This window comes from Phaseolus vulgaris, chromosome 8 (assembly GCF_051622355.1).
Source record: "Phaseolus vulgaris cultivar YP4 chromosome 8, ASM5162235v1, whole genome shotgun sequence".
Lineage (NCBI taxonomy): Eukaryota > Viridiplantae > Streptophyta > Magnoliopsida > Fabales > Fabaceae > Phaseolus > Phaseolus vulgaris.
Genome location: NC_143505.1, coordinates 10,276,648 through 10,303,022, shown reverse-complemented (window position 1 = coordinate 10,303,022; position 26,375 = coordinate 10,276,648). Strand labels below are relative to the sequence as shown.

At 33.4% G+C, this 26,375-nt stretch overlaps 3 protein-coding genes across 12 annotated transcripts; 1 reads left to right on the top strand and 2 right to left on the bottom strand.

The window, feature by feature from the left end:
• Positions 1 to 2,088: 2,088 nt before the first annotated feature.
• LOC137825497 (beta-glucosidase 11) lies at positions 2,089 to 6,316 on the bottom strand. Its single transcript, XM_068631170.2, has 13 exons — positions 6,043 to 6,316; positions 5,841 to 5,910; positions 5,685 to 5,740; positions 5,453 to 5,528; positions 5,207 to 5,278; positions 5,027 to 5,114; positions 4,652 to 4,904; positions 4,379 to 4,494; positions 3,737 to 3,957; positions 3,137 to 3,168; positions 2,965 to 3,052; positions 2,580 to 2,670; positions 2,089 to 2,470 (listed from the first exon to the last, which is right to left on the bottom strand). Exons 1-13 carry the CDS (start codon positions 6,229 to 6,231, stop codon positions 2,224 to 2,226), a joined length of 1,599 nt encoding a protein of 532 aa, XP_068487271.2. The 5' UTR covers positions 6,232 to 6,316; the 3' UTR covers positions 2,089 to 2,223.
• An 891-nt stretch (positions 6,317 to 7,207) lies between these two features.
• On the bottom strand, positions 7,208 to 11,645 carry LOC137825498 (beta-glucosidase 11). Of its 2 annotated transcripts, none has more exons than XM_068631171.2 (13): positions 11,211 to 11,645; positions 11,028 to 11,097; positions 10,847 to 10,902; positions 10,606 to 10,681; positions 10,345 to 10,416; positions 10,153 to 10,240; positions 9,760 to 10,012; positions 9,470 to 9,585; positions 8,892 to 9,112; positions 8,268 to 8,299; positions 8,080 to 8,167; positions 7,848 to 7,938; positions 7,208 to 7,715 (listed from the first exon to the last, which is right to left on the bottom strand). In XM_068631171.2, exons 1-13 carry the CDS (start codon positions 11,340 to 11,342, stop codon positions 7,424 to 7,426), a joined length of 1,587 nt encoding a protein of 528 aa, XP_068487272.2. In that variant the 5' UTR covers positions 11,343 to 11,645; the 3' UTR covers positions 7,208 to 7,423. The 2 variants fall into 2 exon arrangements, with proteins under 2 accessions (XP_068487272.2, XP_068487273.2); XM_068631172.2 differs by having other exon boundaries at positions 10,345 to 10,413; positions 11,211 to 11,569.
• Positions 11,646 to 22,363: 10,718 nt separating this feature from the next.
• LOC137825496 (beta-glucosidase 10) lies at positions 22,364 to 26,026 on the top strand. 9 transcript variants are annotated; one of them, XR_016514848.1, is made up of 13 exons: positions 22,364 to 22,639; positions 22,874 to 22,943; positions 23,073 to 23,128; positions 23,284 to 23,359; positions 23,554 to 23,625; positions 23,732 to 23,819; positions 23,943 to 24,198; positions 24,398 to 24,513; positions 24,717 to 24,902; positions 25,110 to 25,141; positions 25,239 to 25,326; positions 25,433 to 25,523; positions 25,610 to 26,026. XR_016514848.1 is itself a non-coding variant. In XM_068631167.2 (13 exons), exons 1-13 carry the CDS (start codon positions 22,517 to 22,519, stop codon positions 25,863 to 25,865), a joined length of 1,545 nt encoding a protein of 514 aa, XP_068487268.1. In that variant the 5' UTR covers positions 22,364 to 22,516; the 3' UTR covers positions 25,866 to 26,026. The 9 variants fall into 9 exon arrangements, 4 of the variants coding, with proteins under 4 accessions (XP_068487268.1, XP_090150031.1, XP_068487269.1 ...); XR_016514845.1 differs by having other exon boundaries at positions 24,682 to 24,902; positions 25,425 to 25,523; XR_016514846.1 differs by having other exon boundaries at positions 24,677 to 24,902.
• The last annotated feature ends 349 nt before the right edge of the window (positions 26,027 to 26,375 follow it).

Sequence of the window (26,375 nt, the reverse complement as noted above, 5' to 3'; positions counted from 1 at the left end):
TTAATTACCTCCTCCTCGTCCCCCCGACATTTAAGCCCTGATTTTTTCCAATCTCCCACAATTTGGTTGGTTCTGCCGTAATACTAGGCCCAGCAAAGCGAAGGTTACAGTTGACAACTCCCCCATCAGATACAGAGTTTGAGCACATACCGTCTCTGTCGCACGAAGAGGAGATGGCCTTAGCACGCCTTGAAATAAGTCTCACGGATCTTCTCGGAAAGGATATCGAATCCCCCAATTCAAAGAGTCCTTTCAGTTTTCGTCTTCGTGGTGGGGTTGTAGTGTTACCTCCTGCAGTTACTCCCTTAGGAGAGTCCAAAGACAGTGTTCTAGCCACGCCCAGTGCTTGAAAATGCTCGTTCACCATATTCATAGTTGACGACTCACCCTTCAGCGTTTGGTTCCCTGTTTCGCTTCCTTCGTTCTAGTCATAACATTCCTCCTCAATTTCGCCATTCGTATTAACATCCAAACCTTCTTCTTTCCCTTTCTCACCTTCATTGACCTTCTGCACAGACCCTGACTCAGCACCACCCACTTTGGAATGGGCTAAGATTGAGATCCGATCCGCATAAGGTTGGGCCTCCAACGTTCTAACGTGGCCCATTTTCTCGCTCTCTGGGCTATTACACTCAACATCAATGACCGTTTTTGCCAGCTCATCAGTTTCAAAATAGCCGTTGGATGCGTAACCACGGTTTTGTATAGGGTTACAATCTAGGTCTGCACCTTGAGCCACCCTCTGGTCTAAGCTTGCTTCATTTATGAAAAATCTGCACCCACTTTTCTGACATGATAAAAGTCTTGGATATGATTCCCCAAAAAGCATTTTTGTTTTTTCCCCAATCTGCTCGCCGCCCTCCGCCGTCTCACCTTCCACTTCCTCCCCTTTTGATCGAATAACCTCCCTTGGCACCGACTGGATCTCCTCCTCGCCACTTTTGGTTGAAAAGACTGTTTCTTCTACATAGGTGTCTGAGTTTGACCCACTATCAGACGATCCATAGCCGAATTCGTTTTCCATATTCAAGACTCCGTAGCACACAGGGGCCTCCTCTTTGATAAGGATGTTACACCTTTGTTTATTGATAAGCATGCTTTTCACCATTCCAGGGCAATAATTATACCTACACCGCACTTGTATTCTAACGTATTCCAGATTCTCCCACAGCAAAGAAGAAGTGTCAATAGATACCAACGTAACCGCTTCCCCAACACTTTTGCATAGCATTCCTTGTTCCAGAATGGAAGAGGTAATCCATAGCATCTTAGCCATGTGAGTTTATGGTCTGCCACACATGACGCCATCCACGGCTTAATGCTTGAGAAGAAACCATCAAACCATTCTTTATAATCCTTGATAATATCCTTCACATGCTCCCCTTCTCTCGGAGTCAAAAGGATAAGGTTGTCTCCCAATGATCTTGCTCTTAAACTATTCAGGCCTTCTTTCACTAATTCCTCACCCAATTGATCAAAGTTCATGCCTTCCTTAAGTTGTCCCACAACGCTCTTTTCCATCCAAGGGAGAATATGCGTTTCAACTTCTATCGCTGTCCCCTTCCACTTCTCCTGTTGCATTTCCCTTGACACAGCTTCAGCGTAGGTCATGTTCCTTTTCTTCTCCACCCAAACCTCCTTGAGCTTCACTCCTCCCCTCTTCCTGTCCATATGATGAGCCCTCAGATCCCTTCGCTCCCCCTTATGAGTTTCCACTTGATTCCTTCGATATTTCGGGATATTAACGTGGAGTTTCATGTTCCCAATATATAAGCTATCCAGGTCTCTCTCCATGTGTCCAACATTTCTCACTTCAAAGAACCGCACAAAACCAAATCTTCTCCCCCATCTGTTTAACCTTCTTGAGATGAAAACTTCTTTCACCCTAGCCTATTTTTGAAAGATCTTAACCATGTCCATCTCCCAACCCGTGAGGAAAATTTGAGAAGAAGAAAGTGGTATAATCGTTTGAGTATCCATAGTTACCCCTTCTACCTTTACGTCTCTCCATGCTTTGCCGGTGATTCTTTTAGTTTGTCTATGCGTTTGCTACCACCTTTTGGTTTAGAAGGTGGGTTCGAGACCAGAGACTTTGCCAGTGATTTGTTTGCTTTGTCTGTGCCTTTGCTACAACCATTTTTTCCCTCAGGATTTCCTTTCTCGCTCATAACATCTCCTGTGGATACATTAGAAGAATTTTTCTTCCTTTCTTACATGGTTATTTTATGTGGCATTATGCAGTTGGGTATCGTGTGACAGAATAGTCTTCTCGATTTCTTTGATCTTTGAGTCCATAGGCTTCCCTTTAAGAAAATTTGAGTACCACTCAGCAGAGAGCTTAGGTTGCCTCCTTAAGTTTGGATCATTGATATCAACGTAATATAGGCCATAACTTATCTCAAATCCACTCACTAACTCGAATACATCCATGAAGGACCATACAAAGTAACCTTTTACATTCAATTCACTCCTTTAGATGTGTCAAGAATGAAGCAAAATAATAAACAAAAATCAGCTTTCACAAAACAACTATGCACCAGTTTAACTTGGCTTGAAAATGAAAATCAAAGTAAAAGTACCTTAGAGCATCAACCAAACGTCCAATGTATTTTTGCAATAACTTCACCCTCGACCTGTCCTTTAATGATGAATTGTGAGGTGTTCTTTGACCTGCAAACATAAAAATACTTACCCTACAACTATAAAGTAGGATGCTGAATATGACAATAAAAAAGAAACATGGAAGTTTTGAATGATGATTTCAAGAGAAAGACAATGAAGGTTTAGAAAAACAGTTTGGGAATGCAAGGTCAACCTTAAAGTCTACTATGGCAACCATATTGGGATTGCAATTATGACCATGTTTGTCCACAACTTTTCACATAAAGGTCATCATGAGATGTTATCATAGCCTAACTTAAAACCTTCAATACAATACTCTCATGAATTGAAAAATAACCTTACCATTTTCATGTATGTATATTGGTATATTGCCATAAGCTTTCTTTATTGAGTGTAGCACCCCTAGGAAAATATCAGGAGTAATTGGTACCTATAACAACCAGCTGGTTAGTGGAAAATATTCATATTCTTCAAAAAAATAGAAATACAGAGTTCCATGTTCATTCTATGTTACCTCATACGGAGTTGTGTCCTCACTAAGAACTCCTACAACCAGACAAACAACAATTAGCTATTTCAGTTCCAAAAACATAGGAAGGTTGGCTAAACAATTCTCAATTTAAAATATTAAAATTTAAACAGGATTTGTTAATGGTTGATGACATGAACTATGCTATGGATTCATGATCAGATTTATATGTTAATATTTATGTTTGTAGAGACACAAGATTTCATACAGAAGAAATTCCATCAGGGTGAGTGACTGAAGGTCTACAAAAAGTATTAGCAATGTCTGGAAGGGCAAGAAATATTGATTGTTAATCAAATTTGCTGTCCCAAAGAATTAAAAAATTTAAATATTTAACAAAAAGCATATAAATTCAATCATCCAAAGGAAATAGAAAAATCACAAACTATTGACCCACGAACCCTTTAGAACCATAGTTGCTGAAAATCAAATAGCAAGTAATTAAGTAAACTTCCTTGCATGAGAATTTGTTAAGGATGAGATCCCACAGAATAAATAAATATTTATATATGTGTAACTCATTGAAATTCGATATATAATTTGTTATGCAATAAAATTTTGTTAGGGAAAAATCTTATATCATACTTTCACTTTCCACTGCTATATCTGCTATGAAATCTCTATCCTCATTTTGCAGGTTGCCAGGATTGTTCTTAACATAAAATGAGAAGTAAAAGTTTACTCCTAAGAAGTCAATTGAGTTCCTGATCAAATTTGATTCCTCCTTGGTGAAGGAAGGAAGCCTTGAGCCAGCATTCTTTCTCATTGTATCAGGGTAATCTCCGAATGTAATAGGATCCATAAACCTGCAATAAAATCATAGACAAAAGTTTTACTCTGTAGCAATTAATGTATAAATTAAAAGCTATGCCACTTTTTTGATTGGGAAAAATGTCGAATTTTAAAAATCCTTTACTGCAACCTTGTAAGAAATGTAAAATTATTCACGACATTCAGAAATGATCCAAGAGTTTAATCATTGTCAACACATTCTTTAGCTTAACTTACATGCAAGGAAAAGTGGTGTGTGTACTATCACGCTATAAGTTTTTGGGATTGTTGCATAAAGGAAAACATTTGAGCATATAGAAATCTTGTTTCTTCATTTAGTATAGTTCATTTGTTTATTTTTGAAGATCTAGACTTGGTTCTTTGCATTCCCAAAATGAAAATTTGTTGATGTCAACAGGTATTAGAAAGAAGTATCGTGACTATATTGTTACTTACCACCCAATATTGAAGTCTCGGGCCCTTTGAGCAGCCCTTAAATCATCAGGAGAGTTAGTTTTTGGAAGATAACCAAAACAAACGATATTTAACCCAATAATGCCTTGCTGCATGGCCTGCATTCAAAAGAGATTGTTGTCTGAGTAAATAAAATGATGATTAACCATTTCAAAATGACATGATGATGATGATGACCATCTTTAATGATATCCTTCCTGATTATGGTTCAAAATGCCATATAGTAAAGTGGTACATTTGTTAGATAACTTTTACCTGGTATTTCTTCCTATACAGCCTAGCAGCTGAAGCATGTGCTAACAATATATGATGGGCTGCCAAATATGGCTCAGTTGAGGAATTTCCTTTGTAGCAGTTAAATAAAGAGGGAGAACACCGGTGAGGTGCTGACATTCCTACACCATAGCCAAAAAGTGCATACGCATTGGCCTCATTCACTGTAGTCCAGTGCTTAACTCTGTCACCAAATTCTCTAAAGCACACATCTGCATATGCTGTGAAGTCTTCCCTATAAGCATACACATATAAATATGTTAATCACAACAAAAACCATTGCTCAATTTTATAACTGATGTATTTTTTACTATCTCTATCTAGGATAATCAGAGATTTGAAATTTGGGAACTATACACAAGTCTTCGACTAAGGCATCCTTCATATTCATCCTCCAATTTTTGTGGTAAGTCAAGATGGAGCAGCGTAACATGTGGCTGGATTCCTACAAGATGAGGAATTTAACGAAAATAAATACATATAACTTGGAAGAAACTTTCTAAGGAATTAATCAAAATTTATTCTAGTCTTCACAACCATGGCTTATCAGTTCATTGATGAGGTTGTTATAATACTGTAGACCCTTGGGATTCACTCGTCCTCTTCCATCTGGTAATACATGAAACAACAGCATGGAAATAACAGTTTGATCAATGAGACAAAAGTTTATTTGCTTCTAAACAAAATCAAACCAAAGAGTGCCCAATACACACATATATAGAAAACTTTTATTATTTTAGAAAGTGATTTAAGAATGCTCCTAACAATATTTTGAGTGATAACCTGGAATAAGCCTTGACCATGATATGGAAAATCTGTAGCCTTCTAAGCCCATGTCGGCCATGAGCTGAACATCTTCCTGTAGAAAAATCAAGGTATGACATTTTCTCAGAACAGAGAACAAAGTTTTTTAGGTGAATTTAAAGCCAGTGGTGTATATATATATAAGATGCATCCTGTGTGCATGCCTGCATATATACCACAATTTCTTTTGGTTCTCTTGAGAGTGACAGACCTTATATTTGTGATAATGATCACACGCAACATCTCCATCACCTACATTCTCATTCACTGAAAATATATTTTGATAATCAATTATTTGAACAAAAGAATAGCATTAAACACTGGAAAGAAAAATTGATGTCAGGAAATGTGAATAGAAGATACTAACCATTTGTAGCATGAGCGAAGGTGTCCCATATGCTTGGCTTCCTGCCATCTTCATTCGCTGCACCTTCAACCTTTCATATATATGTATACATGGTTTAAGACATAATCAGAAACAGAAAGAAAAGTGTAGGTAGGACAATGAAGTGTGTAGTAGTGAATGGCGATAGATGAAAAGGAATAATGAGAGAGAGTGAAAGAAGAACCTGGTAAGCTGAGGTTGATGCACCAAACACAAATTCTGGAGGAAATTGATCTCTGCGCAAGGCATGAGCAGCAGGGAAAAGTGCTACCAAGAATATTTGTAGAAGTGCAAACACCTTCATCATCAACAGCATACTGTGTGCTTTTGCTTTTCGTTGTGCTTGCTTTGGTAGAGATAAACTCAGCAACATTTACTCTTCTTTTGTCTCTGCTCTACTTCATTAATAAGTAAATTAGCATTGGAGAAAGTGCATTGTGGTCAAACACAATTTGATTGAAAGTAAAGAAAATTTCCTATAACTATATATCAAACTAGTATAAATTTAAAACGAAATAATAACAATAATAATAAGGTTTAATAGTATTTCTATTAATACTTTTTTCATCTGGTTTCACTGTTTTTGATATTGTCAATTTAATTTAATTTTTAAAACAAATTAATATAACATTTTTATGAAATTTATAGTAATGATATGTTATGAGTCAAAATTGCAAAATTAACACGACACAAATAAAAAATGTTACATATAATTGTAGCAAAATCTGTCAAACTTAAATTTGACACAAGAAATTAAAAACATTTAAATTAGAATGAAATTAATTTTTTTATCTAAATAGTGAAAAGAAAGGCTATTAAACCTAGTAATAATAAATAACTAAGTTTATAAGTATTTACGACATAATACTAAATGTCACAGATAATTTTCTTAGAAAAATTTAGAACTAACACATTGAAGGAAATTATACTTTCAACAAAATAGTGTTATTTATTTTATGACCCTTTAATCATCATGTCATGTGATCCTGATCCAGGGATCTAAGATTCTGGGGAAAGAAAATAATAGTTAATTGAATATAGACGTTGGAACTGTGTCAAACTGTTATTATTTTTGAAATTGGAGCAAGCACGTGATAATTTGTTTGCATAATAAATTGCGAAACCTATATAATAAGTTTTTTACAATAGAATAAGGCAATAAGCAACAAAAGAAATTTTTGAATCTGAGAAAGAGAAATGAAATGGGTTCGTATTGACTACAAGAATCTTCGATTAAGCTTTTTAAAAGAATTGTTATCGTCTGTCTCAATTTTTTAAGTATGGCTTATATATTTGGTAAAAACCTTCGCTAAATACCAATTGGTTTTAAGATATTCCGGCAAGCTCACTTAATTCGGTAGACATCAACTTGTATATTATATCCTTAATGTCAATTAGACAAGAATGAGTAAAACCTCATTAAATTCTACGAAGCTCAAGTTAATATATAACATCCATTATTCAATGATAATCCACCCTAAGTATGGGGGACCACTGCTCGTGTATGCCATATTTCTGTATTTAGCAAAATCTAAAACTTTCAAATGATTTTGATGTCATAAACCTTATTCGCTCTGAATTTCAAACGTGTTCTGATTAGTTTGCGTGGCACTATGCAGTGAGGGGTTGTGTGAAAGCACACTGGCATTCTTCTCAGTTTCCTTGGTGATCTTTGTGTCCATAAGCTTCCCTTTCAGAAAATTTGAATACCATTCAGCAGAAATCTTAGGTTGCCTCCTTAAGTTTGGATCATTCCTATCTACGTAGTATAGACCATAACTTGATTCATATCCAACCAATAACTCGAATGCATCTAAGAAGGACCACACAAAATAGCCTTTCACATTTAATTCACTCCTGTCAATGTGTCAAAAACAGAGGAATAATATACAAAAGTTAGCTTTCCTGACACAATTGGCCATTATTTTTAAATATTGTGCACACCCTTTTAACTTTTCCACTTGAAAATGAAAAAGAGAGTAGAAGTACCTGAGTGCAACAACCAAGCTTCTTATGTATGCATCCAAGTAATTCACCCTCGGCCAGTCGTCTAATGATGAATTATGAGGTGTTTCCTGGCCTGCAGATATAAAATGGCTTACCATATATACCATACAACTACATAATGGGACAGCTGAATATGTTGATAAAAGAAACATGGAACTTTCTAATTCCAAAGGAGATATGCACAGAGCATGTCATGAATTCGAAAATTTCATACCATTTTCGTGTATGTAAATGGGAACATTGCCATATGCATCCCTTAGTGAGTCTAAGAACCCTAGGAAAACTCCTGGAGTAATTGGAACCTAAACAAATTGGCGGGTTAGTGGAAAGTATTGAAGCTACATCCATAAAAGAATATACAAATACATAGACAAGAATAGCACAATGTTGTTGCTATGTTACCACATTGGTAGATGAATCATTCGTATACATTCCTACAACCAGAAAGAGCATTAATTAGTGATTTGACTTCCAAAAAATTGGAGGAACATGGATGACATCACAGACTGATTTCATCTACTAACTAAACATGCAATAACAGGAAGTAGTATTACATTTTACACAGGATTTATTAACCTTTGATGGTGTGGATTATGGTAGTTTAGGGGAAGACTTGAACAGAGAGGTAAGAAATGAAAATGAAATTGTGAATCTGATCCATTTGTGACAGTTAATGTTTGAGAGCACAAAGATTGCATACGGAAGAAATTCCACCAGGAAGTGTCAAGGGAGCACAGGAAGGTCTTTAAAATGTATTAGCAAAAATTTAAGAAGCAAAAAACAACAAAAATTCTAAGATCAACTGTCAAGCATGAAAATACTGGAACACGACTCATTCAATGCTACAGTCTGAAAAAATTAAAATAGCATGTAAATAAGTCCAATTCCATTTATAAGTACATTGATTCATACAATTAAGGACTAGACCTCTGATAATGCAGAAACATTTGTATGTAAGTAACTTGTTGAACCTCAATATAGAATTTATGCAACAAAAATAGGTCACTGAAACAGCATATGACATACTTTCAATTTCAGCAGATATGTCTGCTAGGTAGTCTCTATTGTGCATCAGCAGGCTGCTAGGACTGTTCGAGACATAAAATGAGTAGTAAAAGTTTATTCCTACGAAGTCGATTGAGCCCCTAACCAGATTTGATTCCTTCTGAGTGAAGGAAGGAAGCCTTGAACCAGCATTCTTCTTCATTATATCAGGATAATCTCCAAACGTAAAGGGATTCATAAACCTGCACTTACAAATCGAAGACAAAAGCCCATTGTATCAACTAATGTATAACTGAAAGCTGTGCATTTATTCGCATGAGAAAATTATATTGGATTTTTATAATACCTTAGATGTGATAAACCTAACAATTCTGTGTTCTTGAAGTGGAAACAAACAAAGAGGTTACGAATTGAATCACAGTCAGAACACATTCTTTATTATTTAACTAACTTGCATGGTGTGTGTATTGTCATGCTCAAGTATTAAAAAAATCTTATATGAAGGCATATGTCAAAGGTATATAAATATTGTTTCTTCACTTTACAGTTAATTTATTTGAGGCATTAGAAAGAAATACCATGCACAGATTGTTACTTACCACCCAATGAAGAAGTCTTGGAACCTTTGAGTGGCATTTACATCTTCAGTAGAATTTGTTCGTGGAAGAAGACCAAATGCAAGGAGATTAAACCCAATTAAGCCACGCTGCAAGCCCTGCAATCAAAAGAGATTGTTTTCCGAACTAATTATATGATGATTATCACCATTTCGAAATGACACCGTCATGGTGATCACGTTTAACTCTGTCCTGCAAGACTATGGTTCAAAATGCAAATAGAAGGCCCTTTGAATGACAGTGGAGTGGAACAGTTGTTACATTATTTTTACCTGATATTTCTTCCTATATACCCTAGCAGCTGAAGCATGTGCTAACAACATATGATGGCCAACCAAATATGGCTCAGTTGAGGAATTTCCTCTGGAACAGTTAGCTATAGGGAAAGAGCACCTCTGAGGTGGCAAGAGTCCTACATCATAGCCAAATGCCGCATGCACGTTGCCCTCATTCAATGTAGTCCAATACCTAACTCTGTCTCCAAATTCTCTAAAACACACATCTGCATATGCTGTGAAGTCTTTCCTACAAACATGTATATAATTTATAAATGTGTCAATCACAATAAAAGCCATTTCTCAATTTCATGATAGATGTATTTTGCACATTCTCTATCTAGGACAACAATGGAACACAACTAGAGACTTGAAGTTGGGGAACCATACACAACTCTTCGGCTAACCCATCCTCCATATTCATCCTCAAGTGCTTGTGGTAGGTCCCAATGGTTTAATGTAACATGTGCTTCAATTCCTACATTATGAAAAAAAAAAGTAAATGTTCATCAGATAACCGGGAAGATCCCCTCTTAGGTGTTTAATCAAACTTTAGGAGAAAAATCTTGTTTTTGTACGAACCATGGCTTATCAATTCATTAATAAAGTTGTTGTAATACTGTAGTCCCTTAGGATTCACTTGTCCTCTCCCTTCTTGTAATAAATGGTAATAAGATGGTCAGAACAGTATGGAATAACAGTTTGATCATGGCAAGTATATTCAACTGGAGTCAGAAATTCATTGCCCCTAAAGCAAGTATGTGTATCTACACAAATTGCTTTTGACGACTTATTTTAGAAATTGATTTAAGAATATCCCTGACAAAAGTTTGACGATCTCACCTGGAATAAGCCTTGACCATGATATGGAAAATCTGTAGGCTTCTAAACCCATGTTGGCCATGAGCTGAACATCTTCCTGCAGGAACTCAAGGTATGCTATTCACTCAGAACAAACTACAAAGTCTTTTCGGGTGAACAACATGAATATAGAGCAGTGGTGAATATAATTCATGTTGTACATATATGTATATATTCAACAGTTTTTTTTGGTTCTCTCTAGATATACTCCAGGATCACTGACCTTATATTTGTGATATTGGTCACATGCAACATCTCCATCACCATCATACATATCCCCTGAAAACATAATTTTTTCTGATGAATATTTCTGATCAAAATAGTAACATTAAACCTTAAAAATAGACCTGATTTCAAAAGAAATGAAGCATTTTATACATGTGAGTGAGAGTATAGGGTAATACCATTTCCAGAATGGGAGAAGGTGTCCCATATGCTTGGCTTCCTGCCATCTTCATTTGCTGCACCTTCAACCTATCAAACCACCCCAATTACAAATTCATAACATATGAATACAAAATGAGCAACAGAATGAGAAGACAAGAACAATGAAGTATTATAGTACTATAAGAGGAGAATAGAAGAACCTGATAAGCTGAAGCTGATGCACCAAAGACAAAGTCAGGAGGGAACTCATCTCTGCTCAGGGCATGAGCACTGGGGTGGACCATCAACAATACTAATTCTATAACTGCAAAAACTTTCAAAATCAAGTCCATAGTCTCTATGCTCTTCTTCTTTATGCCCTTTGCAATGTGTTAGTTTGTTGACAACCAAACACACTTCTTGTGTTGCTGCTTTCTTCTTTGGATTCAATGTTTATGGTTCAGAGTTTTGTGGAAGTTCTTACATACCTATGAGTCCAAAAGCACTTACGGAATTTACAAAGTTGGCCACCACTTTGACTAGCATAGATGGTAGTGGTGTCACGTGGGTTTAAAAGTATAAAAAATGGTTTGCCAAATTCATGGCTTAATGCGTATGTTTGGAGGGACGTGCTCACTACGGCACCTCTGAGTCTAGAGTATGTTGTATGTTCTAGAGTGTTTAATAAAAAATTATCTTTATTACTATTTTCATTTTATTCTTCTCTTGAAAGACTAAAATGATTTTTAAAACAAGAACAGTACAACTAAATTTATTAAAGGCGTAAAAATAAAGAAAAAAGTGATTTTTGACAAAATTTATATGTATTATATTATGGTTAAGTATTTTTATTCTTCAGAAAGACCTTATATAGTTATCATTTCAGAATTTTATTTTACATTAAAATTTTGTTTTTTAATTAAACTAAGTTGTTTAATTCTTATTGAATACATTTTAAACTACATAAAATAATAATATATTGAATGAGGTGACATTTTAAATTGATGGTTGATATTGGGTAACTTTTTACATAAAATATTAATTTGTGCTTCTATTGAAAAAATCTTTTAATATAATATTGGTTTAATAGTTGATTTTCAAAAAGGTGTTTGACGGGTACATAAATTATTTCTTTTTGTCTGTTTTGATAGTGAGATTTGTATGGTCTGGTCCTCAATGATATGATTATTTTCCTTAAATATATTCAAACACCTTAAAAAAATCCACAGAGTATCCTAAAAAGTATACTCTTTTTTAAATATATAATAAAATATAAAAATGTTATCAATATTCTATCTAATTATTTACCAACTGGTCTAGTGTTTTCTGGTAGTTTTTTCGTACGAGTTATTTAAGGGTGTGTTTGGATTAGGGGGTGTGGGGGAGTGGAAAGTTGAGGGTGAGTGGGAGTGGAAGTGTGAAGAAAGTGTGAAGAAAGTTGAGGTTGTTTGGATTGGGGTATGTTAGAGTGGATGTGTGAAGAAAGTTTATTGGAAATTGTGAATGGTGTGATAGTTGTGAGAGTATTTTAATATATTTTGAATAGTAAAATTTGTAAGATTACAATTTTACCCTTTATATAAAAAAGAATAAATAATGATTAATCCTATTTCATATTTTAGTTAATTATAATTTTAAATTAAAGTATAATTATATTATTTAACATTTTATTAATTAAGAATTTTTTTTTATTTAAGTTAATTTATTTACATAATTTTAATATTATAAATGATTTTATAAATTATGTTATGTTATATATATACAAATATATATAAAATTAATTTTAATAATAATTTTCATTATTATGAATAGCAAAATAAATATATTGAAAAAAAATAGAAATTTGGAATATAACATGAAAATTAAGTAGGTGTCAAAATATATAATGTAAAGTCATTACATGAAGAACATAATAATGTTAATTAGAAAAAGAAAAGACATTCCTAGTAATAACATTTGAATCCTTCTTGTGGAGATCTTCAAACGGTTTTCTAGAAGACATATCTTATTCCGTTGTATGATAATAATTTCATCTTTTTCATCGGCAACGTCTTCAATGCACCATTTGAAAAAATTACAGCCTAGAACCATGCCACTTCTAATCTGTTTTGAAGAAAACAATAAAATTGAACAATGAATAAGTTTAAAATAACATTCTTAAGTTTGTTTGAAACCTAATTGAATAAATTTTACCTTGTAGTTGGGACAACCCCAAAATTTTTTCCCAGCATTTTTTTGTGTTGTCGCTATTCTCAAAACAGCAAATTGTCCACAATGACAAATAGGATCAACGAAGGCACTTGTGGTCCCAGTAGCATGGGTAAAAGTACCACGTTTTTGCACACTACAACCAGTACAACTAGATGACGACGTGTTGTGATACGTAGACATTAATGACACTTAACCAATGCTGTCGAAGTAATAAGATGGTAAAAAAGTTGCATTAAAAACAATATGATTATGTAAATAAGTAGCATGAAAAGTAGCATAAAACCTTAACAATAACAATGTCAACGTCAAAAATAACAAATACAATTCATCAATGTTCAACATGAAACTTAGAAATAAAAATAACAATGACAATAACATAATAATAACACACTCAATGGCCTTGATGACGTCGAATGTCAGCCAGAGTAACCTCCATTCTGTCCAATCGGGTATTCATTCTTTCCATGCCGGACAAAATCTGATTTAACAATTCCCTTTGAGTGGGGTTTTCCTCCTCAGGTTGACCACCTTCATCATCTTGTGGTGGCAATTCATCCTCTTCATCATCTTCTTCGTTTGCATGTTGTGGTCTACCAAGTTGCCATATGCCATTGACCTGGAATATATTTAATTTTGTCATACTTTTTTTCCCAAAGTAATGATTCCAGCCTAGCATTGTTGCTTGTTCATTGGACAAGTCAAAGCCATACACCTGCAAGATCCTCGTTATCAAATTTGCATATGGGAGAGGCATCTTGTTATCCCGGCATTTGATGATCTATTGCATTATGTAATGAGGCCAATTAATGCGTACATTATTCTTGATTAACCACATCATGAAAATATCTTCATTCAGCAGTTGTGCATAATTGCTTCCTCGAGGGCACAAGATATGCACCCATGTGTAATGCAACAGTCGGTCATTCATGTTCAGACTACCGACATTTTTCAGATTTTGACCTTCAACATCTTCACGAATCATGGTGGATAGTGCTAGTGCTCGATCAAAATTAACTTCCTCAGGGATCGTCCCGGGGGTTAACTTAAGACCGTCATATTGTAGATGAGCAATGGTCATCCAATCCACTTCTTTGATGTGTATCATTTTGCCGCAAATCTCAATGGCAAGGTGACCAGCAGGTGTGAATTTTGCATTTGTATAAAAAACCCTTACCAAATCCTCATAATACGGAAGATTAATTCTGAGGAAAGGTTGTAAACCTTGCCAATTCAGAAGATTTTGGAATTGAAATCCTGGACCAGCAAAAAATGGAGTATGCATCACTTTTGGTGGTAATACTGGTCTTGCGTGAAAGTTCTTTTCAAAAACCACCATTTGACGCCTGGTACTGAAGTATCTTGAATAATCAAGAACTTCTGGAATCCTCGTTGGTGGAGGAGGAACGTCAACATCTTCTGCTGGAGATTTACCCTTACGGGTTCTGTTACGTTTGTGGGATGATGATGCCATCTATAATGCAATTACTACAATAAATAACTAAACAGAAGTTAACATAATATCATAAAGCAATAATATAACAATGACAAAAACCAAAATATTACATTGCAAATGAAAGTAGGAGTTCACAAAACAAAATATTAGATGTCCAATAACTAATACAGACAGTCAAATATTACATACCCAATAAGTAAGAAAGAGAGTCAAATATTACATGTCCAGCTACTAACAAAGACAGTCAAATATTAGATTAATAATAATTAAAGGTAACCCCACGCAGAGATATGACATCAATGCCTAGTCATAAAGCCAAACAATTTTGTCATTCGACGCTCATATGACATCCCAAATAGTTGCTTAACTCTTCGGGGATGGTCACATAAAAACTCATAGCATTGATCCATGAGTTGTTCATCTTGAATGTTTAGCTCCACGAGCATTGTCCAAATATCAGACTCTGAGTACTGGTACGAGGCATGGCGTCGATGGTGGTGTACATGCTCAGCATATAGGTCGTTTCTTCGTCTAATTTCGGCAGCTATATCTTGAGCTGCCGTTGCCTGTGCACGAGCAATATTAACCAACTGAGAGGCATTTTCATTTCCATCCTTCATTGATGACACGCATTGTTGAAGATTAGTATTCAACATTGCAAATTGTTCATCAATGCCGTACATAGTGGGGCCTTTTCTCTTTGATCCTCGGGATGAGGATGTGCCCGCAGAGCCAGCAGACGGCATAGAAGGAGTGTTTGATGGTGTGTCTGAAGGAGTGTCATCAGATTGGAATTCAGCAGCTGGTGATCGTGGGACGTAGTCATCTGCCTCCTCAAAGTTCGGTGGTTCGGGGATATAATCCATATTATTCTCCCCAAGGTTGACATTGAAATTGGTCATGTCAGGAGGTGAATTCATGTCACGGGCTGTCCTCACCCGACTTCCCGTGGCTCTATCATTAGACCACAACTCCTCCATGAGGTCATAATGGCGAATGGGAGTGAAACGCCATTTTGCCGCAGATGGTTTGGCCTACATACATCTCACATATTAGTATATCATTCGACATGTGAAGTTAAATGTTCATCTTACGTAAAAAAGTACTTATCATTGTACCTTAATCAGCTCACTCCAAACTTCGTCCTCGGCTTCAAAAAGTTTAGTGGTCTGGTTCCATGCGAAACCACTCAATCCACCAAACAAATCATGGATTTCCCTCCACCTGTCCTTCAGGCTTTTCTGCCGGTTCTTCACATTATTTTTCTTAAGACCCGATAAACCAGCCTCATTTAAAGCCATAACTATGTTAGTGTATCCTTGAGTGGTCCAGCTACCATCAATTCTATACCCTTTTCGTACCTCGTCAATCATTGCATTGAGCAAAATTAGGTCCATCTCCGCCGTCCACTTGGTGAACTCTCGATAAGAACCTGATGAATTTGAAGCCACATTTTTTCTGCGATCCATCTAATTTACTTAAATAAAGTTAGGATGACAAACATTGAAAAATGGTAGAAAATAAATTATTTCATTAAATTAATTGTTTACATAATCTTGCCACATTTCGTTTGCTATATCATCCCTAATATCACACCCTATCCTGTAATCATGTTCACGAGCATGGGTGGTGCTTGGTTGGACATCTTGTTCTAACAATTCATTATCTACTTCTTCAAGCAGAGACTGATCATTGTCGACCCCGCGTAGAAAGTTATGCAGAATACAACAAGCTAAAACAATTTTTGTCATGGTATCCACATCATAATGTGGCTCAGTCCCACTGGCTATAATTGGAAAACGTTTTTTAAGCACCCCAAAGGTTCTCTCAATAACATTCCTAAGTGATGAATGTCGATGATTAAACAACTCTTTTGCATTTTGTGGTCCTCTTCGCGAATATTCTTTCAAATGGTATCTGACCCCGCGATAAGGTGTTATTACATTTCGTTTTAACATAAAACCTGCATCACCAAGATAGTATTTTCCTACAAAGATTGTGGAAAACTGGGTTAGTATATATTACTAAAACCTTTTAATTTTTCTGCACACCCAATCCCCTATAACTAACCTTCTGGAATAACCAAAGGATCGCCTCGTACCAAAGCATCTTTCAATATCCTTGAATCGGAGGCAGTTCCTTCCCAACCGGCTAAGACATATGTGAACTTCATGTCAAAGTCACAGGCTGCAAATATGTTTTGGGTTGGCCAATCTTTTCTCCCTCGAAAACGAGGCGCATCAGCACGTGCAACCTTAGCACGTACATGACTCCCATCTATGGCCCCTAAACAATCCTAATGTAAACAAAAATTCATAACTTTAATTAACCACAACCTAAAGAAGACATTACACATAATTTGAAGTAATGTTTTTATCAACAAACCTTAAAGTAGGGGAAAAATCGACTGTTGTTAAGGATGTGTGGTTCTACAACCGTTCCATTTGGTTGAATTAAAAATTCCCCCTCCAACCTTAAAATGGCACTCAAAACATTATGAAAGTGACGGGAAACTGTTTCTCCAGACCGATGGAAAAAGAATGACACACTTCGATTCTTCACATTATGCCCAATAATGTGAAGAAATTTCGCTACTTGTTCTTCCACGGTTGATCGATATGCATCTTTAACAAGTCCAGTTCCCCGTATTCGTTCACATAATTTAATGAAAGCTTCTGGTCCCATGCGAATAATGTGACGAGACTGTTCAGTGTGAACCAAGTACTCCATCAATTCTTGTCTGCGACGCTCTTTTTGTGGTTGGGAGTCACTGATACAGTTGCTTGTAGTAGGCATTGTGCGTAACAATTTCAATCCAAAGGCAATCATACAAAGAATCATGACTGATGCACCTTCATTATTTTTTTTTATTTGTTCTTCGATTTGTGAAATTAAGTTCATGTTCGCCGCAACAAGATCGTCATAAATTGCAACTGTTTCCTCAAAGTGTACCATCTCTGCCTCGTCATAATTTCTTTCCGAATTCATACCGAACGCGGTTACCGTATCGGTGTAAAAGTACACCAATACAGTTACCCTAAAACGTACTTTTAATTAATTTTAATAAAAAAATTAATCAAAATTACTATATCATTCAATAACATTATTTAATCAAACAACAAATAAATATAAACAAATAAAATAAAATAAAAACCTAAAATTTCTATTTCTACTTCTAATTTTCTTTGCAATAATTTATTATCAATCTAAAATAAACTTTTTTTTACTTTTTAAATTAGTATAACATTTTTTTTTAACATTTAATTCTAACACCAATAATTTATGTCAAATACAAATAAAAAAAAAAACCTCAAAATGATATTTCTACTTTAAATTTTTACTGTTTTTTTAATTAATACAACATTTTTATAATGTTTTCTATTATAACATTAATAAATTATGTTTAATCTACAAAAATAAAAACCCTATCAAAATATTTTTAAAATTTTAATTCCATTCTGTAAAAAAAAAAAAAAATTATATCTGTTTCATAAACAATTCATTTTGGAATAAATAATTATTTTCTACATTTATAATTAAAATATCAATTAAAAATAGCACTTCTAAAATATCAATTACTTTTTAAAAAACCTACAAATTAAAAATTTCTATTTCCACTTGTACAAATATTCATTTTAAATACATTTATTTTTATCTTTCTAATAATTTATGTACAATCTAAAATAATATTAACTACAGATTATTAACTACTTTTTAAGAAACCTACAAATTACACATTTGACATTATTCCACTTCTAAAAATATTCATTTTAAATACATTTATTTTTTTCTTATAACAATTAAATCTTAAAACAAAAATTACAAAAACATTTTTTTTAATCTTTTCAACTAATAACATTAATAATTTATGTCCAATTAAAAAAAAATTAACCAGACTACAAATATACATTTAAAAAAATTATCTATTCTCTTATAAACAATTAAATTAAATGTTAAATAAAATTAACTTTGTATATTTATTATTATACAATATTTCAGTTTTCTTATACAATATTTATTAACTTTGTATATTTATTATTATACAATATCTATTCTCTTATTAACAATATTTATCTTAAATTTTTCACTTTTCTTTAATGACAACAACTTTTTTTGTTTGATTTAATTATAACATTAATAATTTATGTTTAATATAATAAAAAACATAAAATTTACAAATTTCTGTATACATTCTCTAAATAATTCATTTGATAGAAATAAATTTTTTTCTTAAATGTTAAAAAATTAATAACTATCTACAAAAATTAAAACAATAAATCAACTGAAAAAATTAATTTAATTAACTAAACTCCTTAACATATTTAATTAACTATCTAGTAACAACTTAACATAATTAACTAAACTAAACTCTAAAAAAATTATATTACAACAACAGCCTTAACATAATAAACTAAAATAAATTCTAAACAAATTATATTACAAAACCATAATCATAAATATAAAACACAAATTAAATAAAATAATTTTACATAAAAAAAAATTAAAACCTGAAGATAAGCACTCAACAACAGCAATAGGATGCCTTATAGGAAGATCAACACACCTGAAAATACCAGAAAACAAATAAATTAACAAACAATTTTATTTCAAAAATTCAAGAACATAATCGATTATGGCATCACTTACACAGAGAGGATAATCGATTATCAATGCATAATCGATTATGTTGATAGGCTAAAAAGACCATAATCGATTATCCCAAACACATAATCGATTATGTCCCGTTTCACACACATCACATAATCGATTATCAAAGCATAATCGATTATGCTGATAGGCTAAAAAAGACCATAATCGATTATCCCAAACAGATAATCGATTATCACCCATTTTACACACTATACATAATCGATTATCCCTCGAAAAATTTGCAGATTCCACCATAATCGATTATTTTGCCTGTGATATTTGACCCATAATCGATTAACCGTTGAATGAAACATATGAACTCACCTCAGATGAACCCACAGATGAACCAAATGAAGGCACAGATGAACCCAGAGATGAACACACCACTTTCAGATGAATAACCTCTACGTTAATGAAGCCCCTAACACACACAATCACTTACGAATCTCTCCAACTACACACTCTATGCTTCGCTCTGCTCTTCGCTTATCTGTGAATTGTTTCACTCAGAAGCAACGTTTATAAAGAAAAACCAGGAACCTCACACACCTACCTCTCACCCACTTCATTCATGAGGTCTCAAACTTTAAGGTGGTCAATAGATTCCTGAACCAAGTCAGGAATCTCTTGCTGTGCACTTCGCATCTTGCTGTTCACTTGGCATGCATGCAGAGGCATGTGCTTCTTGAATCCAGCAACAAAAAAGCAAAAAAGTGAGGGCAAGATTGGAAATGGGTCGTGATGATTTGGCACTTCCAATGCACAGTGACACTTTCTCTTCACCTTTCAGAAGAAACCAAATTCGCTCAACTTTCTCTTTCGCTGCACTCTCACCCGCTGCAAACCATGGAACCAAATGGGGTGCTGTTGTGACTTCCGTCGTCGACAACAGTAGCACCCCTGGATCCAAACACACCCTAAATCTTAAAAAATCCTTTATCCAACTCACTGCTTTTAACTGTCATAAATAATTCTAAAGAAACTTCATCCACATATTTCCTCACAAATTTTAATCTCTAAAATGTATTAATATTTAATAAAAAATATTACTACCAATGTCAATAAATTTTTAAATGAAAATTACATAAATAAATACATTTTTTTTAAATAGTTACACATAGAAATAAGTCTAATTTTAAAATACTACTTCCGGTCTTTAAAACAATAGAAATCATGATTCATTAACGATTTTACAATTAAATAAATTTTTATTAAAAATTTAGAAATTGTTCATCACTAATTAGTACTTGACTTAAGCTTTTTTTCTTGTATTAATGTTATAGGAATTTGTTAAGTGTATTTCTCTTATTCCTTTTGTAATTAAAAAGGACAATCTTCTTATTAATTTTATAGATAAATATAATTAAAAATTTAAATACTATAATAATCATTTAAATAAAAATTATAGTAAAAAGTGTTTGAGGATAATTATTATTTATTATATGTAGTTTTATAAACAATAAAGTTAATAAAATGGATTATATGATAAGGGTAATATTAAAAAAATGTGTACATTTAAAATGGCTACAAAATGATTGGGAAAAGAAATCCTCTTTATTAATTGAAAATACATATACCCTTACAATAATTTGTCACACCATTTTCTCATGATAATGAAAAATAATATTTATAATAATTATCAAAAATTAAAAATATTATTAAATTTTTAAAAAAATATTTATAAAAAATAATTATAAAATAAATTATTTTTATAATTTTATCATAATTAATTTAGTTGTCATAGATAATTAATTGAGTTTAATTTTTTTTTATCCAAATAGTAAAATATTACGGATTTTTGTACACTCTAAAAGTAGTTAAAAAAGAAGAATTTCCATAGTTAAAAATAATAATGTCCATATTAAAGATTTACGTTATGATATCATTGATGTCACATGTAACATACAATATGTTCTCTTCCTTAGTTTATGTCATTGATGTTGTTGCTTAGTTTGTGTCATTGATGTAGGATGTCTCATTAATGTTTTTAAGATGAGTTATGTCATGTATTCTCATGTTTTATGCTCTTTTCTCTTTGAAAACATCTCAGATTGACGAATCTATAATATTTCTAGATTGTTTAATCTAAGATAACATTATTCATCGAGCAATCCGAAGAAAAAAAAAGTTGAATTTTTTTAATTTAAACTATTAAATTCAAAAGCCTATTCTAAATCATATAATTCATAAAGCCTAATCTAGAATGCATTTCAGATTACATAATTTAGAATAATTTTTAAATTGTGCAATGTATAATGTATTTTTAATTGAGAAAAATGTATCAAAGATTATAAAATGCATTTTTATGTTTATTTTATTTGAAATTGATGTCTCTGAGATAATGGACGATGACAGGTATTGAATTATTTTATGTTTAGGTTGTCCATTAAACTAAAGGTTTAAGTTATTGAATACAGTCAAACATTCTCATGTCAAACAAATAAACAATAAATAAAAATATTAATGAGTAAAGACAATCAAATCAAATGTGTTTCCTTAAAAATTATTTAATTAAATAAAAATGAAATTTGTGTTTCGTAAGGTAATACACCATTTGACGAAAAATCAGTTCAGAGCAACTTTAATTATTAAAAGCTGTTTCAAAATTATCGGATGCCTACAGTACTGTCTTCTCCATGATAAAATATCAATGTTACATCTGAAATGACAATTGCTAAAAGAATCTCTTGAGAATGAAATAAATTGTATTAGTATATATATTTTTTAACAGTAATGTTTCAATATATAATTTATAAATGATGTTATAAAAAAAATTATTCTTGTCATTTCATAAACTGATACAAATTTTAAGATAAAAAAATATTATCAATATATATTATTTTTTTAAAAATGTTATTTGATAAGTTAAAGACATTAATTTATAATTTTTTAACGTCCTCTTTCGAAGACCTACATTTTTTTTTCTATTTTTAGCTGTTGAAATATAAAATAATTCGAACTTATTTTTTCAAGATAAGATCTAATCTACACGTGTCAAGCAAGCGTAATTTCACATACATAAAGAAAATAGTTATATAGGTGAATTGACATATGAGCTTTGACCAAACTCAAAAGAATGAGAATAAATCAAATTAAAAGAGATAAAAAGCTGAATCCCAAGAAAGCAATATCCTTATCATTTGTGTTTCATGGTCAAAACATAAAAAGAGAAGAGAGATGCAGTAAGAAGAAAAGCATGGAGAGAAGAGGTTGATGATGAAGGTTTTAGCAGTTATAGAATTAGTACTTCTCATAGTACACCATTGTGCTCATGCCTTGAGCAGAGACCAGTTCCCTCCTGATTTTGTATTTGGTGCATCAACCTCAGCTTATCAGGTTCTTCTCTTGCCTTCCCCTCTTTTTATATCCTACAATAATTAGAGATTAAAGTATTTATAAGTGGAGACAAACTTAAAGTATCTCACACAAACATCATCTTATAAGTTGATTTTATGAAATTGTGTTAAGTCAATTTTTTAATATAGTATCAGAGTCATTTTATACTCTTCTTGTGATTCTTTGCTGAATTTGTTGATATGTTATGAATTTGTAATTGGCGTGATGTGAAAGATTGAAGGTGCAGCAAATGAAGATGGCAGGAAGCCAAGCACATGGGACACTTTCTCTCATTCTGGAAATGGTACTGCCCTCTACTCAGTATTCTCATATATACTAGTTACAACATGCTTCATTTCTTTATTAAATATATTTTTTTAAGGTTTATTGCTATTATTTTCTTCATACAAATTTAATGCAAAATTATGTTCAGGGAAAATGTATGCAGGTGATGGTGATGTTGCATGTGATCATTATCACAAATATAAGGTCAGTGACCCTGGAGTGCAAGTGTATGCATAAAGAACCAAAAGAAATTGTTGTATATATGCATCTTACATGCACCACTTGCTTTAAATTCTTGTTCAACTAAAAAGACTTTATAGTTTGTTTTGAGCTAATATCCTACTCTGATTCTCCTGCAGGAAGATGTTAAGCTCATGGCCAACATGGGCTTAGAAGGCTACAGATTTTCCATATCATGGTCAAGGCTTATTCCAGGTGTTCATTAAACTGCTGTCAGGGGTACTCTTATACTAATGTCTAAAATAAAATGTGAAAAAGTAAATTGTATTAGATACACGCAATTGGTTTAATTTAAGGGCAATGAGTCTCTGAGTCCAATTGAATATCGTTTCCTGCATCAAACATTATTTCCATGTTCTGACCTTGTTTGAGTGTATTACCATTACCAGATGGAAGAGGACCAGTGAATCCCAAGGGACTACTGTTTTACAGCAACCTTATTAATGAATTGATCAGCAATGGTTCTTCTGAAGACTAGATTTTCCTCTTAGATTTGATTAACACGTAAGAGGTTCTTCCAAGTTATCTAATAAATATATTTTTGTTCTATGATTTCTTTTAACGTAGGAATAGAAGCACATGTTACATTAAACCATTTCGACCTACCACAAGCACTTGAGGATGAATATGGAGGATGGGTTAGTCGAAGAGTTGTGTATGGTTCTCAAACTTCAAGTCTCTAGTTGTGTTACAGTCTTGTCCTAGATAGAGATTGTGTAAATTAAATCTGGCATGAAATGAGAAATGGTATAACATATTTATATATGTATGTTTGTAGGAAAGACTTCACAAAATATGCAGAAGTGTGCTTTAGAGAATTTGGAGACAGAGTTAAGTATTGGACTACTCTGAATGAGGCCAATGTGAATGTAGTACTGGGCTATGATTTAGGAGTCATGCAACCTCAGAGGTGTTCTCCTTCCCCTTTAACGAACTGTTCCAGAGGAAATTCCTCAACTGAGCCATATTTGGCTGCCCATCATATGTTGTTAGCACACGGTTCAGCTGCTAGGGTATATAGGGAGAAATACCAGGTAAAAATTATGTATCAAATGCCCCATTCTAGCCACTCTACTGTGTCATTCATTTGGCCTTCTATTTGCATTTTAAACCATAATCAATGTAAGGTGATGATCATGGTGATGATCATGATGATGATCATGATGATGATTTTTGGTAATGGTGATAAGATAGTTTAATTTATTCAATAAACCATTCTTTTTCTGGATGCAGGGCATGCAGCATGGATTAATTGGGTTTAATCTCCTTCTTCTTGGTTTTCTTCCTCAAACAAATTCTACTGAAGATATAATGGCCGTTCAGAGGGTCCAAGACTTCTCCATCGGGTGGTAAGTAACAATCTAGCCATTGTTGACATCAATAAATTTGCATCTTGGGATTGCAAAGGAGCATCATTTCAAAATGTTTTAGTAAAGGATTTTTGTAAAATCCAACATAGTTTTCCCAAACAAATAAATGTTTGAATTATACATTGTACAGTTGGTTTTGTAGTGCAGCTTTATGAATCCCTTTATATTTGGAGATTACCCAGATATAATGAAAAAGAATGCTGGCTCAAGGCTTCCTTCCTTCACTCAAAAGGAATCAAATCTGGTCAAGGGCTCAATCGATTTCTTAGGAATAAACTTTTACTTTTCACTTTATGTTAAGGACAGTCCAGGAAACCTGCAGAAGGAGAACAGGGATTGCCTAGAAGATGTAGCAGCAAAATTTCAATGTATGTCACAAGCTGTTTCCCTGACCCATTTTTATTGCATAACCAATTCAATATCTAGGCTGAACAAAAATGTTTCTTTATTGTGAGAGGTACTATCCTACAGTTTAAGAATCAAGATACTTCTTATGAATGGAATTGGACTTATTGACATGCTATTTTATATTTTGTGGAAATGAATCAGCTGATTATTGCTCTTTCTGGTTGCAGTGTATCTTCCAAATGATATAACTATACCTGAGGTAATAGCAGGAACATGGTGCTATTCCACTCTCTATGTATTCCTTTCTTTTAAAGATTTAGCAATAATACAATCCACTAACCAGCTGATGGGTTTAGGTGCCAATTACTCCCAATGTTTTCCTAAGGACGTTAGACTCACTAAGGAGCACTTATGGCAATATTCCAATTTTCATACAAGAAAATGGTATGGCAATTTTCCAATTGGCATTCAGAAGTTCCATAATTGATGCGTTTTTCAGCACAGTCATCTGTCCTATGTAGTTGTATGGTAAGCCGTTTTAGCTTTGCAGGCCAACAAACAGCTCATAATTCATCATTAAATGACTGGTCCAGGGTGAATTACTTGCATGCATACATTGGAAGCATTGTTGATGCACTGAGGTACTTCTACTTTTATTTTCATTTTCAAGAGTTACAAAAGCTGATTTTTGTTTATTCTTTTTCCTTTCTATTCGACACATTGACAGGAGTGGATTAAACGTAAAGGGTTATTTTGTATGGTCCTTCATGGATACATTCGAGATTGTGGGTGGATATGAATTAAGTTATGGTCTATATTACGTAGATATGAATGATACAAACTTAAGGAGGCAACCTAAGCTTTCTGCTGAATGGTACTCAAATTTTCTGAAAGGGAAGCTTATGGACCCAAAGATCACCAAGGAAACTGAGAAGAATGCTAGTGTGCTTTCACACAATCCCTGGCTGCATAGTGCTACTTGAACTAATCAGAACAAGTTTAGAATTCAGAGCGAATAATAAAAGGCTTATGATGTCAAAAATTATAATGTATAAATAATTTTTATCAGTTGTGACTCTGACTGACATTTGACTATTTGTATTGAGGGCTAATGAAAAAAAGCTCAATTTATATTTCGCTTTAACTTTATTACGAAGTGGACTTTAAGCCTAACTCAACCCCACAAAATCGGCTCGAAAATAAATCTGATACCATGGTTATGATTTCTAAACTTGAAATGAGGTGGAAAACCATGTTCTTTATAACATGTATCAATGGTATGCCTTGTCTTTCCACAATGACTGCAAATTTTGGCAGTATAGTCTCTTTCATAGTTTCCTCTTCCGTATCCACCACCTCTGCCATAGATGGTAGCATTGTTTTCATAACCTCCTTTGCTAGTAGCAATTATTGTCTTGGATTGATCACTAAAAATTTGTCTCTCTTGTCGTCTAACGAGAGAGCAAACTCTATTCAATGATGGATTATTTGAT

Coding starts and splice junctions, on each gene's coding strand:
- LOC137825497 (XM_068631170.2), bottom strand. CDS start 6,231: ATGTTGCTGAGTTTATCTCTACCAAAGCAAGCACAACGAAAAGCAAAA. Junction 3,958..4,378: donor CGAGACTTCAATATTGGGTG/GTAAGTAACAAT, acceptor ATTTTATTGCAG/GTTTATGGATCCTATTACAT. Junction 3,053..3,136: donor AGGACACAACTCCGTATGAG/GTAACATAGAAT, acceptor TGGTTGTTATAG/GTACCAATTACTCCTGATAT.
- LOC137825496 (XM_068631167.2), top strand. CDS start 22,517: ATGATGAAGGTTTTAGCAGTTATAGAATTAGTACTTCTCATAGTACAC. Junction 23,626..23,731: donor TAATGAATTGATCAGCAATG/GTTCTTCTGAAG, acceptor CTTTTAACGTAG/GAATAGAAGCACATGTTACA. Junction 23,820..23,942: donor TGGGTTAGTCGAAGAGTTGT/GTATGGTTCTCA, acceptor GTATGTTTGTAG/GAAAGACTTCACAAAATATG.
- LOC137825498 (XM_068631171.2), bottom strand. CDS start 11,342: ATGGACTTGATTTTGAAAGTTTTTGCAGTTATAGAATTAGTATTGTTG. Junction 10,682..10,846: donor ACCAATATCACAAATATAAG/GTCAGTGATCCT, acceptor GAGTTCCTGCAG/GAAGATGTTCAGCTCATGGC. Junction 8,300..8,891: donor CATATCTGCTGAAATTGAAA/GTATGTCATATG, acceptor TTCTGGTTGTAG/GAATGTATACGAATGATTCA.